At 37.8% G+C, this 14,480-nt stretch overlaps 1 protein-coding gene across 1 annotated transcript in view; it reads right to left on the reverse strand.

Moving 5' to 3' along the window:
• LOC104618058 (mitogen-activated protein kinase kinase kinase 5) overlaps positions 1-12,375 on the reverse strand; it is a gene marked incomplete at both ends in the record, with an annotated part of 17,307 nt that extends 4,932 nt beyond the window's left edge. The window contains 8 exons of the mRNA XM_010283561.1: positions 713-890; positions 1,349-1,506; positions 2,483-2,588; positions 3,229-3,365; positions 4,188-4,315; positions 8,730-8,863; positions 10,809-10,890; positions 12,280-12,375. Coding sequence (XP_010281863.1) covers positions 713-890; positions 1,349-1,506; positions 2,483-2,588; positions 3,229-3,365; positions 4,188-4,315; positions 8,730-8,863; positions 10,809-10,890; positions 12,280-12,375 — 1,019 coding nt within the window. The remainder of the gene's footprint in view (positions 1-712; positions 891-1,348; positions 1,507-2,482; positions 2,589-3,228; positions 3,366-4,187; positions 4,316-8,729; positions 8,864-10,808; positions 10,891-12,279) is intronic.
• Positions 12,376-14,480: the final 2,105 nt, after the last annotated feature.

Below are 14,480 nucleotides of genomic sequence, written 5' to 3' on the forward strand. Positions count from 1 at the left end.
CCATTTTTATGGACTGTCTGGACTCTCCTGTCTGCAACCTCTTAAGGTGTAATTTATTAAGTTAATTTTAACCTGGGGGGAGTGGAAAGCATGTTAAAAAGTGCTCATCCAACCTCATCTCCTTTACCTGGTATTTTTCTTTATTTTAGGTATCATGCTAAAAATATACAGAAGATATTTTCATATGTATATATGCACACACAAAGAATATGTCATTCATACTCTCAAAAGTCCTTTGTTACTTTCCATGATTTAGAACATCACAGGAAATGAGTATGTGCAAGAAAAATCATGCAGTGCATGCACATTTCCTATGAGACAAAGATTTTGCTCATGTAGAAAACTCCCGAGGATCAATAGCATGTTCTAACCTTACATAAAATGTACTCTATGCAAACCTTCTTTGCATAGAATGAAAACATATGCAAATTAAGAAAAAAGCCACACAAAAACACAAGAGCTGCACAAAACCACAAACAGACTTTTAGAAACTTTATTAGAAATATTTATATAATCACCTCTGTGACAACATGGTAACAGAATTCAGCTACAACACTATTTCTGCAGCAAGCTTGCTAGAATAGAAGGTTACAACTGAATGTTCACCTGGGATGAAGATCTGCTGTGTTCATCTTAAAGACTAAATCAGCAGTTTTAGGAAACAGTATTGTGACTAAGAGAAAGATTCCAGATTGAGTTTAGCAGTGCTTACCTGACAGCTTTGATGGGGACTTTCTTTTTTTGCTTGAAACCTTCAAGAATTCATCTACAAGTAGCTCATGAGCAAATGCTCGTTTATCAGGATCTGGTTCAAAGCAACGCAGTATGAAAGCCTTGGCTTCTGCAGACATGGATTCAGGAATCTCTGGGTGTATTTTAAACATTCCCACCTGAGACAAATAAAGGGAGAAACAATGGCCTATACTGTTCTTTTCCCAAACACTAAATAGAATCAAAAAAGTGTTTAGATGGTAAAAGCGGTATATCACTCTCAAGTTTTGATATTATCTTTCTGTAACTAGTTTATTAAGTCAAAGAAAGAAAAGAAACTATTAAGAACTATATAAACAATTACATTAAAAAAAAACCCACAACTGCAAGTAGCGGCTCTCGCAAAGCAGAAAACCGCTTCTTTCCTCAGTTGTCTTTCTTTCAAACATCCAGGCTGCTGAAGAACTGCTATTGTTCCATCACTCTCTTCAGAACTGCACAGCACTCCCACTCAGTTGAATCAGCATTTCCTTTATCTTCTTTTCCTGCAACCTCTAACACTAGTTTCTCCAAAACAGTCATAAGATTTCCCAAGTTTACAAATACTGGCCTGAGTTGTACTAGGAAGATGTCTGACCTTAAACATAGCTGCCTGTGGTTCTCCCAGTTCATAAAATGGGGGCTTGCCTGTAGCCATCTCAATGATTGTGCATCCCAAAGACCAGATGTCTGCAGCCTTCCCGTAGCCACGTGGCCCTTTGTCTATGATTTCTGGCGCCATATACTGAAGGGTACCTGTTTAAAACATACTCTTTTTACTGAGATGCGCTAATGATGCGAATAGATAGCTAAAGGATAAGAGGAACAAAATCACTGAGGGAGCAATATCATGAGAGTTAAAAAAATCCTCTTTATTATTCAAAATTCAAAAATTTCCATATGCAGTCTACATAAAACTCAAAATACTATTCAAAATATTACTTATGCTAAGAGCATCTGATAACATCTACTGTTTGATGATACCACTTTTCAGAGTCAATGACAATTATTAAGAGGTTTCAATGAGCTTTGAATTAGACATAGTTTTCATTTACTGTATTACAGATTAAGATTACACTAAGGAAGATCGCCCCAAATTGCATTCAGAGAGAAAAAGGAAGTGAGACGTGAAATCTGAACCTAAAACAGCAGGTGATATGAACACTTTTTCTGAAGTACAGGAATCAACACATCATTCTGCATTCTGTTCCATTTAGAGCAGAAATGGAAGAGCAGAGGATAGAATTAAAATAACAGTCATTTCTCATTTTGCATAATTATTTAGTGCAGTGCCACTGTATGATTTAAGGTCCTAATCAATTTATCAAGCAGAATGAGGATCAAGTTAATGACGGGCTCTGTACATAAGCAATTCTGGAGAAGAAGTCAGAATGAGCCAGTCATGAAAGAAAAAAAAAGTTAGCCTTCAATCAGCAAGATGAAAAAGCCATGTGCACAGAAGAGACAAACTCATGGGAGTTTCCCAAACATGGGAAAGACACAGCTCTTCTGTTCTAGAGGACTTTCATGTCTCAAGTGGAACTTCCAAAACAGCACACTCTTTGAACAGCGCATATAAGTACAGTGTGTAGCTTAATATTAGGTATACAAAAAGCTATTCTTGCAGCAACCTTTTATATTGATTTGAAGTCAATAAAAGTTCAGCAGCTGTGGATTCTGACCCTACATGCAAAGTTCAAGTGAAGAAAGAAAGTATCCTCTGGGAACATACCAGTGAAAGTTTCAGTACATGGGTTGATTCCTGCAAGTCTCTTTGAAGTTCCAAAGTCTGAAATCTTTAACACTCCACTGTACGTGTTGATAAGCACGTTATCACCCTGAGGAACAGAACATTCAGAGCAATTATTTTTCTCTGTTGACTCTTCGTCTAAGACTTCTTGCATAGCTTGTTTCTATAAAGCACTCTTTAGTAACAATTACTTCCTAAGGCTCTTAAGAGGGGAGATGAAAGAGGAATCAATAATGTTCCTGCCTTCTGTAATCCCATTATCAGAAACTTAATCTCAAAGTGAACTTCCCCTACTACAGGAATACTACAGGAGTTCAGTTAAAGAATACTAAGAGAGGGAAAAAGTCTTTTTTTTTTTTTAAAAAGGAACTTCTTCATCTGCAATCTCCTTCGAAAAGAACCTGCTAGTAGCCCATTCCACAACCTTCTTCACTTCTAATAAGCTTTTAGGGAAGTTCAATCATATAATTGAAAACAGAAATAAAAATATCCACTTTATCACATCTGAAGTGGCTATATGTCAATTCTTGTAAAATAAAAAAAACCCGTATTTTCTTGGTTCAAATTCAACTTAACAATAGTTCACTTATTTTACTCACAGTTCAGAATAGCAGAGAGGGTATGGGACAACAAAGAACTTTTTTTCTAAAAGTTTTTAAATTACAGGACAAATAAATGGTTATGCAGTTACATAACACTATCAGGCTTAATTCTCTGTAAACTCTTACCTTTATGTCTCGATGCACTATTTGATTATCATGGAGGTATTTCAATCCTTCAAGAATCTGCTTGGTGTAAAAGCCAATTGTCTGCTCATTATTTTTTAATGGTCCCCATTTTGATCGTAGAAGAGCAGAAAGGCTGCCTATAATTTTGGAGAGAAAAAAAGTGAGAGTAAAAATCTGATTAAATTCTGCCTTCTCCCCCAAAGGAAAAAAAAAAAGTAACAACAAACATCAATCCCAAACCAAGCGTAGGCTGATTTTTATAACCAAAGGCCTCTCCAGGAGAATGCTTACTTGCATCGTCATCAGCCTGAATAATTAAAAAGAGAATCTCAGTATCTCCACTGGCCTCAGCTGCAGCAGAGAAGCATAGGCTGCTCAAGCAGGCAGACCAGAACCCATTAAATTAACATGCTCAGCTCTCTCCTATGCCTGGAGAGAACCTGCCCCTGAGGAATGTTGTAAAAGAGTGAGGAAGGGTGGATGTGTGTATGCATGTCTTTGTACACACACCAACTCCACAGTTCCTGGAAAAAGCTAAGCTCAAGTAGTGGGATTTTTGTTGCATCTGGCTGCTGTGAGTTCTTTGGTCTCAAGCAGAAGCAACAATCACCAATCGCCGTTCTCTTGCACAAGGTACCTGAGGAGGGCTCAGCCATCCGAGACTAGCTACAGTCTTTCTAGTAGGATGACCACTGATCATCTCTGATCTGTAGGTTAAAAGGAGCTCACCTGCCACAGCAATGATCTGAGCTGTATCCGTAGCACATCCTACCTAAATACTGAATGAGAAAACTCAAGGTCTTTGCAGACACAGTTTTCCCCATTAATTTAGGAAAGAGATATTAAAGAACATTACATTTGCATGAAATATTTCTTGTTGCATGCTGTAGGTTTTACACTTTTTAAATGTTAAAAAAAAACAACCAACAACCACCAAACCAGTCTCTCCCACAACTTACCACCTGGCACCTGTTCCATAAATATCTTAATGAAGCCATTCTCACTAAGAGAACCTAAATACTGGACAATGTTCTTATGTTTGAGATGCTTATGCAAAGCTATTTCTTCATGTAGAGGTTGGGAGTACCTGGAAAGAAAAGAAGCAGTCTATTCAATATTGGCTTTCAGGAAGAAAGTCTCGTGTTTACTGTAGTAGCTTTCTATTTTAGGTTCTATTTTAGGTCCCATAAAACACATTTACACTGAAAATGACTATGTGTTACATGCATTTAACAACAGTGGTTGTGACCACCACATACTAAAACATTATGTAATCATATATAAATAAACATAACATATAATATACATAATATTGTGTATAGATACACACACAAATTGTTATAAATGTACATAGATAGCCTGAGCAAAACACTTGTGGAAAAAGAACTCTCCAGCCTAACTCGAAGAGAACAAACAGTTGGGCAAGCAGCTGGATTCAGACTAGTGCCGAAGTGAACTAGTAAACCAGAAAGTTAGTGTATAATTAAAATCACCTCAATAATGAAAACAAATTGCCATTTAAACTTAATTAAAGTAGAAGTCTTATCTGAAAGCAAGAGTGCATAGCCATCAGAGTAAGAAACCAGCCATCACTTCATGGGGAGGTATTCAGAAGAACTGATCAAAACAATTTCATCAAATGTAATTTAGTCCAATGTGAAATATTTTTCAGACATATAAGCTTTTCAGCAGTCCCTTTGCCAAGAAGGCTTCTGAAGTCGGAGTCTTCTCCAGTGTGGAACAGCACCAGAGCTCAGCAGGTGTGCTCCCTGGGCCAGCCCTAATGCTCTTCTTCCAGCCATGGGTGAGCCGCACACGCCCTAGCAGGTCAGCTGCCAGATTCTGCGTACTGTCTGGCAAAACATAGACAATATGCTGAGAGTCCGGTAGTTGTTTTCACTAAAGCACTAACATCTGCAGTCAGACTTTCGAGGCTGCTGAAACAGATGAAGGACACAGACCTCCTTCCATCAGTCCAGATGCGAGAAAGCGCTGTAGAGTCTTGAGCAAGCGGAGGACACACTCAGATGCTTATACCAACTGAGTACTAAACATAACTGCTAAACATAATTAAACATAAACGTGAGCTGCAAACTCAACCTTGCAGCTATTTGCCACCAAAAGGAATAGTTTTACTGCCATCTTCATCAGGTTGCTCTCAGCATAGACCTCGCACCAACACTGGTACATTCTCATCCCCTAATGAACTGCCATAAAACTTTTATTTTATTTATTTACTGGGAGGAGGGATAGCTTCCTGCTGCTTCAAGTCCAGGAGTTAGCCCTCCCTGGAGTCAGCAAAGTGTCAGTGCCAGGAATGCAATCAAAGCACAATGGATGTTGTTACGGGAAAAGTATCTGTGAGCTCCGCTCCCTTTTGGGGCAGGTAGTTATCAGCTCACCCTAACAACAGCATCAAGCTACAAGTGGAGGCTGAACTCTTAAAAGTGGAGGGAAAAGAAGAAGAAAAAAAAAAGGAGGGTGCATCTGAAAATCCCCCTGGAAAACAACAGTTGCAAAAAACAAGGTAAGTATTTGGTTAATGAAAAGAGTGATTATGCAACTCGGAGTCTGTTTACTAAAGAGTAATTTGAGTTTTGGCTTGCCTCTCCACACATGACTATAAAAATTTTGACTACGCTGTTAGTCATTCAGAAATGCAAAGTCATCAGAGATTATATTCCTGAGTTCTACTAAAGGGATATTCATTCAGAGCAGCAACAGCACGACCATTATAATTCTTCCCCCTGCACTTTTAAACTGCAAAGGTAACCAAGTCTTGAGCAACTAAAATAATTTAGCTAATAAAATAAAGCCCTAAGAAAATTCTCCACTAGAATAAAGCATTTATTATTTTAAGAGCTTATTCATGAGCAGACTTTAAATTGCACAAAGAAAGATAAATTCTAGAAAGCTAGATCTTATCACATACCTAACATGATTTTACTTTAACTTGGAAAGTTGATATGGACACTAGTACTATTTTGTAGTACTGAAAATGCATTTGAGAGCAACAGCACTGCAGGAATGTTTCCTTTTCTTTCAGAATGTGTCCCTGTAGTCTAACATTTCCTGACAATTACGTAAATTATTCATTAGCTCGTATTTTACATATAGCAGTATCAAGGAGTCACTGCTTTTTGCACTGAAGTCATTGCATTTCTGGCCATGCTCTACCTCAGAACTTCAGATTATTTCTTACGAATCCAAAAGACGGTAATTTTTACTTTGAAAATGCTACAAATTAACTTCAGAGATTAATCCTTTCCTTTCCATAGATTTCTTTCAAAGTGCTAAAAAATCATGTTGTAATTAATCAGAAATTAATTAATAATTTTTTTCTTTGCTATTGAAAGACTAATACTTGAAATTTGTTCTGGAAGCCTCTAAATATATTTGAAAGTCTAGAGGACAGACCGACAGGTTCTTAATAACTCCTTTTCCAGTATGCTTTGCTCATTGAACCCGAAACATTTTCCATTGAAAATTCTTTTAAAATGTGTATTGGAGAAGAAAAATCTGGATTTTTTCTTTTCCCTTAAAGTATTTACTGCTCTATTCAGGCTATCTTTCTATTAACCACAGTTGTTACAAAACCCAAATTTCTTCCTAGCACATACAAAGCTTGCAACTCTATTTTGACTCAAGACATTGTTTTACGTAAAATAAGGCCATACTTTCTGAGAAATTATAACACACCTTGAAGTTAAATTTACACTAACAATATAAAGGATGGGAGGACTCCCCTTTCCATAATCTAAGTTCTAGTATCTTTAAAATATTATGAGTATGAAAAAATTAATTATTAGACCACACACATCCATACTGAACAGCCAATATATATATGGATTCAAAAAGATTTAAAAGGATTCATTTATTAAACACTAAAGAAAAGAACAACTAAGTGAAGACACAATAACTGAAGGAAGGCCTGTGAGACCCGGGAAAAAGAAACTGAGCTAGGACACCAAGGTAGCATTACTGACCTTCCAGTCTGTAAATGACACAAAGAAAAATTTGTAACAGTGTCCTGTCAACATCTAGGCTCTGATACAATTTAATAATAGTACTTGATGCTGGATAGGTTGTAGGGAACAATGCTCCTTTTCCACAAATAGTGGTTTTACCCCCAGGGACATACATTCTAGATAAACGTGAGACGAATATCAGCCACTGTGGTGGGTTAGAATAGCCTCTTGCATCTACTGTTTTGAATACCAGCACTCTCTTTAAGACAACTTCTATGTAGGGACACGTAAAACCAGCTTCCTTCCTGATATTAATTGTAGATTGAACACAGAGGAAATGCAGTATGCCAAAATGTGCAAAATCCTTGCTGAAGTACAAGCTATCCTTTATATCGTAGTAGTAAACAAAAAAAAGCCACATGGGCAAAAGACAAGAAACTTGGAAATATGGATTCCATTCCCAACTGAAATGATGGACAAAAATTCACCAGTTGGTACACTCAGATTTTACCTCTACTCATTTAGCACGCGATTCCTCCTGCCACCAAGCAGTGTTCTGTCCTTATCAGAAGAGCTTCCTTCATAAAAATTATTTCTTTAACATTGGGAAAGGATTTATCCTTCTGTTACCAACCACAGCAATGACTTTATTTCCTACTTTTCAAAGCTTTCCTGAACATAAGCCTGAGTTACAGTCTTTGACAATATTTTACAGTCTGTTTTAAGAGGCACTTCAAAGATCCAGCCACTCAAGTCACCTGCTAAGAAGCAGCTTGTACACCATGACTACAAAACCCAAAGGCTAATATAGAATTTAAGAATAACTTGACAGTTTAATGCAGTCAGTTTCATTTGAAAAATCTCACCTTTAGACTTGCTATCACTTTTATCACAATATCTGTGGAAAGCTGTGTATTCAAAGTAAGATACACTGCAAGCCTCTAGATATACAAGTACAAAGGACATCAAGTGTCTGGTCTCTATATATGGCAATCTTTATAAATGAGAGAGGGCTATACATATATAAAGAGACCCTGCATTAAAAAAATGTGCACAAATAGATCATTCCACATGATTTATTTCAATGGTAAGGGGCCTCATAATAAATGATGCACAAACAGGAAAGGAAAACGTCTTAATCAACAATTTAGGCTCAGACTTTTAAGACTCTGCAATCATGAATTTGAATAGTTCTTTTATAAGAACATGCCTGAGCATGTCTAAGTAGATAGGGCTTATCGCTAGGTGTTTGAGTGAGGTTCTGTACTTCAGCAGTATTTCTTTTGCAAAGAAAAAGTATTATAAACTATTAGTACCAAAAGTAGTAAACACCTACATTCTCAGTTGTGATCATAATCTATTCCTCAACTTGGAAATGCCTAGTTACAAAGACAGGGAACACCATTATATACCACAGAGAGGTAGTTCATTGGCAGCTTTGTAGAAGTACTCCTTGATGAGCAAACTGGTTGATCACGTTGCTGATGATGTTATGTAATGCACAAAATTTGGAATCAGCCACAGTTACTATACCTGCTGTCTCTCTCTGGGATTTCTTTAATAGCAATTCTGACTTGATTGCTCAAATCTCGTCCTGCATATACAATGCCGTAAGTTCCTTTCCCCAGAATGACTCGCTCACCATTTTCATCATATTCATAATCATACTGCAAAGGAAACAACAACATGAAATGAAACAGAAGGGTAAGATTTATTCCATCTGCTCATAACTAAAGCATCAGGGATGCTGGTTGCTTTCTGCAGACTATAGAGAAGGAAAAAAAACCACCACACTTCAAGACGACAATTCTGATACTGTGCAGACACACCTGTATTTCTCCACTGACTGTACAGGAAGCACTGGCTTCTAAGGTAGCTTTATGCACTTAGCTGAAATGGCTAAGCTAGCCTTTATCTGCTCCGTGCAGTTACAACTGTATGTCTCACTCAACAGCATCTGCAATTCTGCTGGCAGGTGCTGTAAAAACAAGTGAAGACGACAGAGGGCACGCCACGCCAAACTGGGAACTTTGTCTCCCACACAGGCATAGAAAGCAAGGCAGGACACACTTAATTTGTTCCAGATGCTCTCCTGACCCGGCCACATCTTCCAAAAACAGCACAACCTCAATTTTGCCAGTGCCAGCAGAGCGTGCCAATGGCGGTTAGGCAGGATTGCAGTGTATTAAGCGTAGTTTCGGCTGAATTTGAATTTCAAAGAGTTTAAGGACTGTCCAAAAACAGTCATTAGATACGATTATCTGAACTGTCTTCTTGTGTAACACACATGTAATTTCACATGCTCACTCCCAGGCTAAGCCCAGCAGCTCATGCCTAGATAAAGTATTTTTTTCTTTTCCTCCAAATAAAGACTGCTATCTTTTTTTAAAAAGAGAGAATCCACTACTTCTTTTGGTATTTTGTTTCAACCATTAATTACTCTCATGGTGAAGTCATGGCTCTTAATTCAAATTTCTTTCATGTCACTGTATTTCATTACATTTTTCTTCAATAGATTAAAGAGACCATTAGCACATAGTAATTTTCCCTGTAAAAATACTTACACACTGTAATCAAGTCACCCACTGCTTTTCTTTTTGCTAAAATAAACAAATTCGGCACCCTAAGGTTCTCATTATAGGGTATTTTTCTATCCCACGAGTCACTCTAGTGGTTTCTCTTCATCTCATCTCCAATTTCAGATGTGTTATAAAATGCCAACATCAAAACTGAGACAGAAGGCTGTCTGTATTCATTACCCAGTACTGACTCTCTCAGTTAGTGCTGGATGTCTCTAGGGCTTCGGGACACCAGATTTTCATGTGATAGGACATGGGCTTAGATATTCTGCCTGCCACCTAAAATAAAGCCTAAAGACCCTGGGTACTGCATTGCACCCAATGGCCCTGTACTCACTTTTCAATGATGCGATTGTTCAGACTGAAACCCAAGGTGAGAATACAGGGTGTAATGGCATGCCCAGGCAGGCTGCAACAGCTAACAGGGGCGGCAGCAGAAGTAGGGCATCCCGGGCTCCCGCGTGAATTAGTGAGCTACGGGCATAAAGAGACTCCCAGCAGCACCAACACCATCACGTCATCATCTGATTTGAGTTTGCCGTTCATTGCTGTGCTTGCCTGCAGATGGTAACGAGCGAGGACAAGCCTTCCCCTACTACAGTTATGTCCTTACTTGTTGTGCAGACGACCTGCCAATAATGTCAGTGTACACGATGCCGGCAATGCATGAAACAGACAACAAGCAGTCTTTAAATTTTAAAGAGACGCTAATGCTGCCTGACTACAATTACACTCTGAAGTAACTGTTACAAGAGTCGCGCTCTAATACACACGACTGGAGAATTCCAGAGTTGAGTACCTTCTCAAGTGAGTATGCTAACTGAAATATGAGAGATTTAGCTATGCTGGTTACAAAAAGTACACGAGGACCATTAAAAAGAATCATTAATTTATAAACAGTAGAGGATAAAATTTTGTGAACAATAACTCGTCTAACTTCTTCCAGAGAAGGGACGAGTAATTTATTCCCTTCAGTGAAACACTACACTAGAAGCCCAAAATTATTAGTATGCGGGAGGGGGAGCAAAAATACCTCTAGAGAGTCTCCATCGCATTCCCCTTCCTCTGTAGTCTTCCCTATCTCTTCAGTGATACTGTTCACCATGTCAAAAAACCTGTTAAAATGAGAAAAAAGGAAAAGCAAAAGCAAATACACACTTGAGACAGCACGGGGACAAAGAGAACGCTTCTCTCTAAAGTAATAAAAGAACCAAGAGGACTAAAGTATAGTAAGTATAAAATAAGTGTAAAAGTTTGTCAGCAAAAAGAAAAAAAATGTATTTTTGTTTACATAGAGAATTACCAGTCAAAATCTGCAGTTTTCTTACTGCTTCTAGGTACTCCTTTTCTATGTGCAAGACATCCATGATGTCTGAAGTTATTAATGGAATTAGTATTTCAAAATCTATGTATCAGATTAAATTCTCATCCTATAGCACTGTTTCTTTATGCCAAACGAAAGCACTGAAGCATCATTAGACGTTCCTAGAAATTTTGCCTACATTTGGAGCAGATTTTGTAGTGCAGGAAGGCTAGTTTTTGCTTGAATGAAAAGGGGGTCTATTTCACAACTTCCCATTAAAAAAATATACTATTACATATGACTTCTAGCCCTTTGAAAGAATACCAGTACAAATACCGTATCATGCTAAGGCATTGCTTACTCGTCTTCTAAGAAGTGCTCAGATACGAAGGGGAATGAACATGGTAAAAAAACCTATAGGAACCAGAGTGGAGGAGAGGACAAGCTAGCGATTAGGCTGGAAGGTGGCCACAGCCATTGATACAGAGTACCGCGGTGATTTTTTTATAAAGTTGCAGCCTTTTTTAGTTAAAAAAACAAAACAAAAAAAAAAAAAACCAATCACACATGAAATTTCCTCTGGGAATGCCTTCTGGATCAATTCAAGGCCACAGCCCTCAAGCTTATGGATTAGAAACATAGCTTAGAGAAACTGAGGCACCCCTAATTTTGTGCACAAACCCTTACCAAGATTCCTGCATGGATACTGGTACAATCTTAATTATGTATGATGTTAATGTGAAGGACATCAAGTATGCTTCATCGCAGTAATAAATAAAATTTGAGTTACAGTAAAAAAGAAATCTTGACCAGACCTTGTTGTTACCATAAATGTTTTCACTTCAGAAAGCCCATTTTAAGTTTAGGATGCTTTGTTGGACTGGGGGCAACAAACACTTGTAGTATGCCTATACATGATAGTATTAGAAAAATAATGCCACAAATTGTGTAAAAAAATAAATTAAATTTGTAATTGTATATGTTTCTCATGTTTGTCTGAGCTTGCACTTTGACCCTTCAAACCTCATACATCTCCAGGGTACTGCAGTACTGAGCTTTCGCATGAAAGATGATGATCACTGAGGATGCTCAGATCAACTTTCATCGTAGTTCTGAAACCGTCAGTCCTTGCTGTACATACAGACACCACCTACCCCATCACACCCCCCTTTTTTTTTTTCTGAAATAACAAGTGACACACCTTCTGCAATGAAGTTCTGTGCAGAAATAGATTTGAAAGTCATCTGAGTTGTGCAGCACATATAGGAAACAGCATCGTTCTTCAAACTTCGAAATGCTGAAAGAACAGCCAAGCAGAACATGTTATTGTAAAGATCCATTTGGACTTCTACCAGCTGTGTCAAACCATACAGGTCAACCCCTTTAATATGGGAGAGTACCAGATTAAACCTAAGCCATATTTTTTCCTTATTGTAAAATTACACTCTTGTATCCTCCAAAGTTCACATTCTGCTGTTTGCTATCATTCAGCTTGCCCCTAGTCCGCACAGTGCCCAAGACAGAGTAGGAGCAAAGAAGTTAATAGGATTATTTACATTGACCTAAGTAATTTTTGTCTTCAGTGCATTTATGTAAGGCCCTTAATTTCCTCTCCTGCAGCCAGGATGAAACATCCTTTCAGGATCACATTAGAAAGCTGGACTTTGTACTCAAATCGTAAATTCTGCCCGCTTTAGAAATCAGCCATAGCTAAACCTGAACGTAGACATTTCTGATCGGTTCCTTGTGAATGGGTACCTTGATAGTTTGTTGGAAAAGTATTTTCAAATTAAGTCAGTATCAAAAAAGGAGGTAAGTTTACCACCCTTACCCACCCACACCTTTTTTCAATTTTGGTTTTAGCTGCTATAACAGAACAAAGATAATGAAGAAATACATATGCCATTTTCTTATGGATGCATAGATGTCTCAAGAGAAGAGCAGAAGAGGTGCAAACTCCAGTACAGGTGTCAGTTTTCTACCCCAAGTAGGCTGCAGCTCTTGCACAGATATTCATTCACCAGAATTGTTTTAGATGCATGTCATTACTGTGCTCCTTATAGAAAATATTAAACATTATTTGAAATAGCTCTTTCTGTAACTTTGTCACATGTTGAGTGCCAGGTGTCAAGCTGATGCGGTATAATTGACTGTTACTATATTATAAAAGGAAAAAAAAAAAAAGATGGCTAGATGTTTTACAAGGGAATATAATGCAGTATTTGAGAAACCAAGACAAATTCAGTCTCTTTATTAATGTTCTTCAGATACTGAACAAAATCCACAGTCCTAGTGAAATCAATCTATTTTAGCTGGATCAAGATAGTTATTTGTTTTTAATTAATTTATAGCACAATAAAGTATAATAGTATTCTATATTGTGCCAAAGGATTCACAATTGAACACAACAGTTTTTCTTTAAATATCAGGAAATACTTGTAATTTTCAACCTTTAATAGGTGCCTAAGGTTGTTTGATCCTTGCTTCCTTTTATGACTCCTCTATTGTAGAGCCCTTTGATAACTTTTGATAAACAAATGGCTCTTTGGACAAGTTGGGGGTCCTAACTTTCATAAAGCTACTTATGAGAAGTGCGAGCTTCATTATAAGAATATTTGTCTGTAGGTGTGGTGACTCATTTTTACGTCAGGAAAAATTCGTAAGTGCTAAGTAATGTACACATCTGGGAAGACAGTCACTGTCCCCAGTTTATAAACTAACTTTTAATTCAAGATTTTCAAGCATATAGGTAAACTCTCCAGATACAGGGTAACTGACATTAACAGAATTACTCATTCATTTCAAGTTCCATGTGAGTTTAAACATTTTACTGATTAAACTGTCAGTTTAAACCTGACATGCACAGAAGCCACTGAGTAACACAGCAGTGAATAAAAGGGTAAGAATGTGGAGTGTACACAGCGGGCAGGCAAATGCATAAATATTTAAGGCCTTTAAGTGAGCATTTACATTGCTTATATGTTGCTTTCCTCACTGAAAAAAAACCCTTAAAGTGAAAAAAGGAAGACTAAAAAATAAGAGGTTATAAAGAGGGACAGGTTAATTTGCTCAGGAAGTGCCTCATTCTGATGGTTCCCAAGCACACGTAGTACCCACTGACTTCGACAGCAGAATTGGAGCTGAATTTGCAAAACTCTGAAGACAAACGGGGACACGCGATGCAGCGTGGCCTTGTGCTCAGCTCGTGCGTGTCCGGAACTCCCCTTAGTCAATGAGAAATACTGCAAATACTGTGACTACTGCTTACTGCCAGTTGAAGCAGCAAATAAGGGAGTTGAGCATTGGCAGCAACAACAGAAAAGCAGCTCCATAGAACTTTTGTCTGTTTTCTAGAAGTGTAGCAGCATAGACACCTCCTACTGCCATAATTAAAGTAGTCCG

The sequence above is a fragment of the Phaethon lepturus genome, unplaced genomic scaffold, assembly GCF_000687285.1.
Source record: "Phaethon lepturus isolate BGI_N335 unplaced genomic scaffold, ASM68728v1 scaffold57123, whole genome shotgun sequence".
NCBI classification, from domain to species: domain Eukaryota; kingdom Metazoa; phylum Chordata; class Aves; order Phaethontiformes; family Phaethontidae; genus Phaethon; species Phaethon lepturus.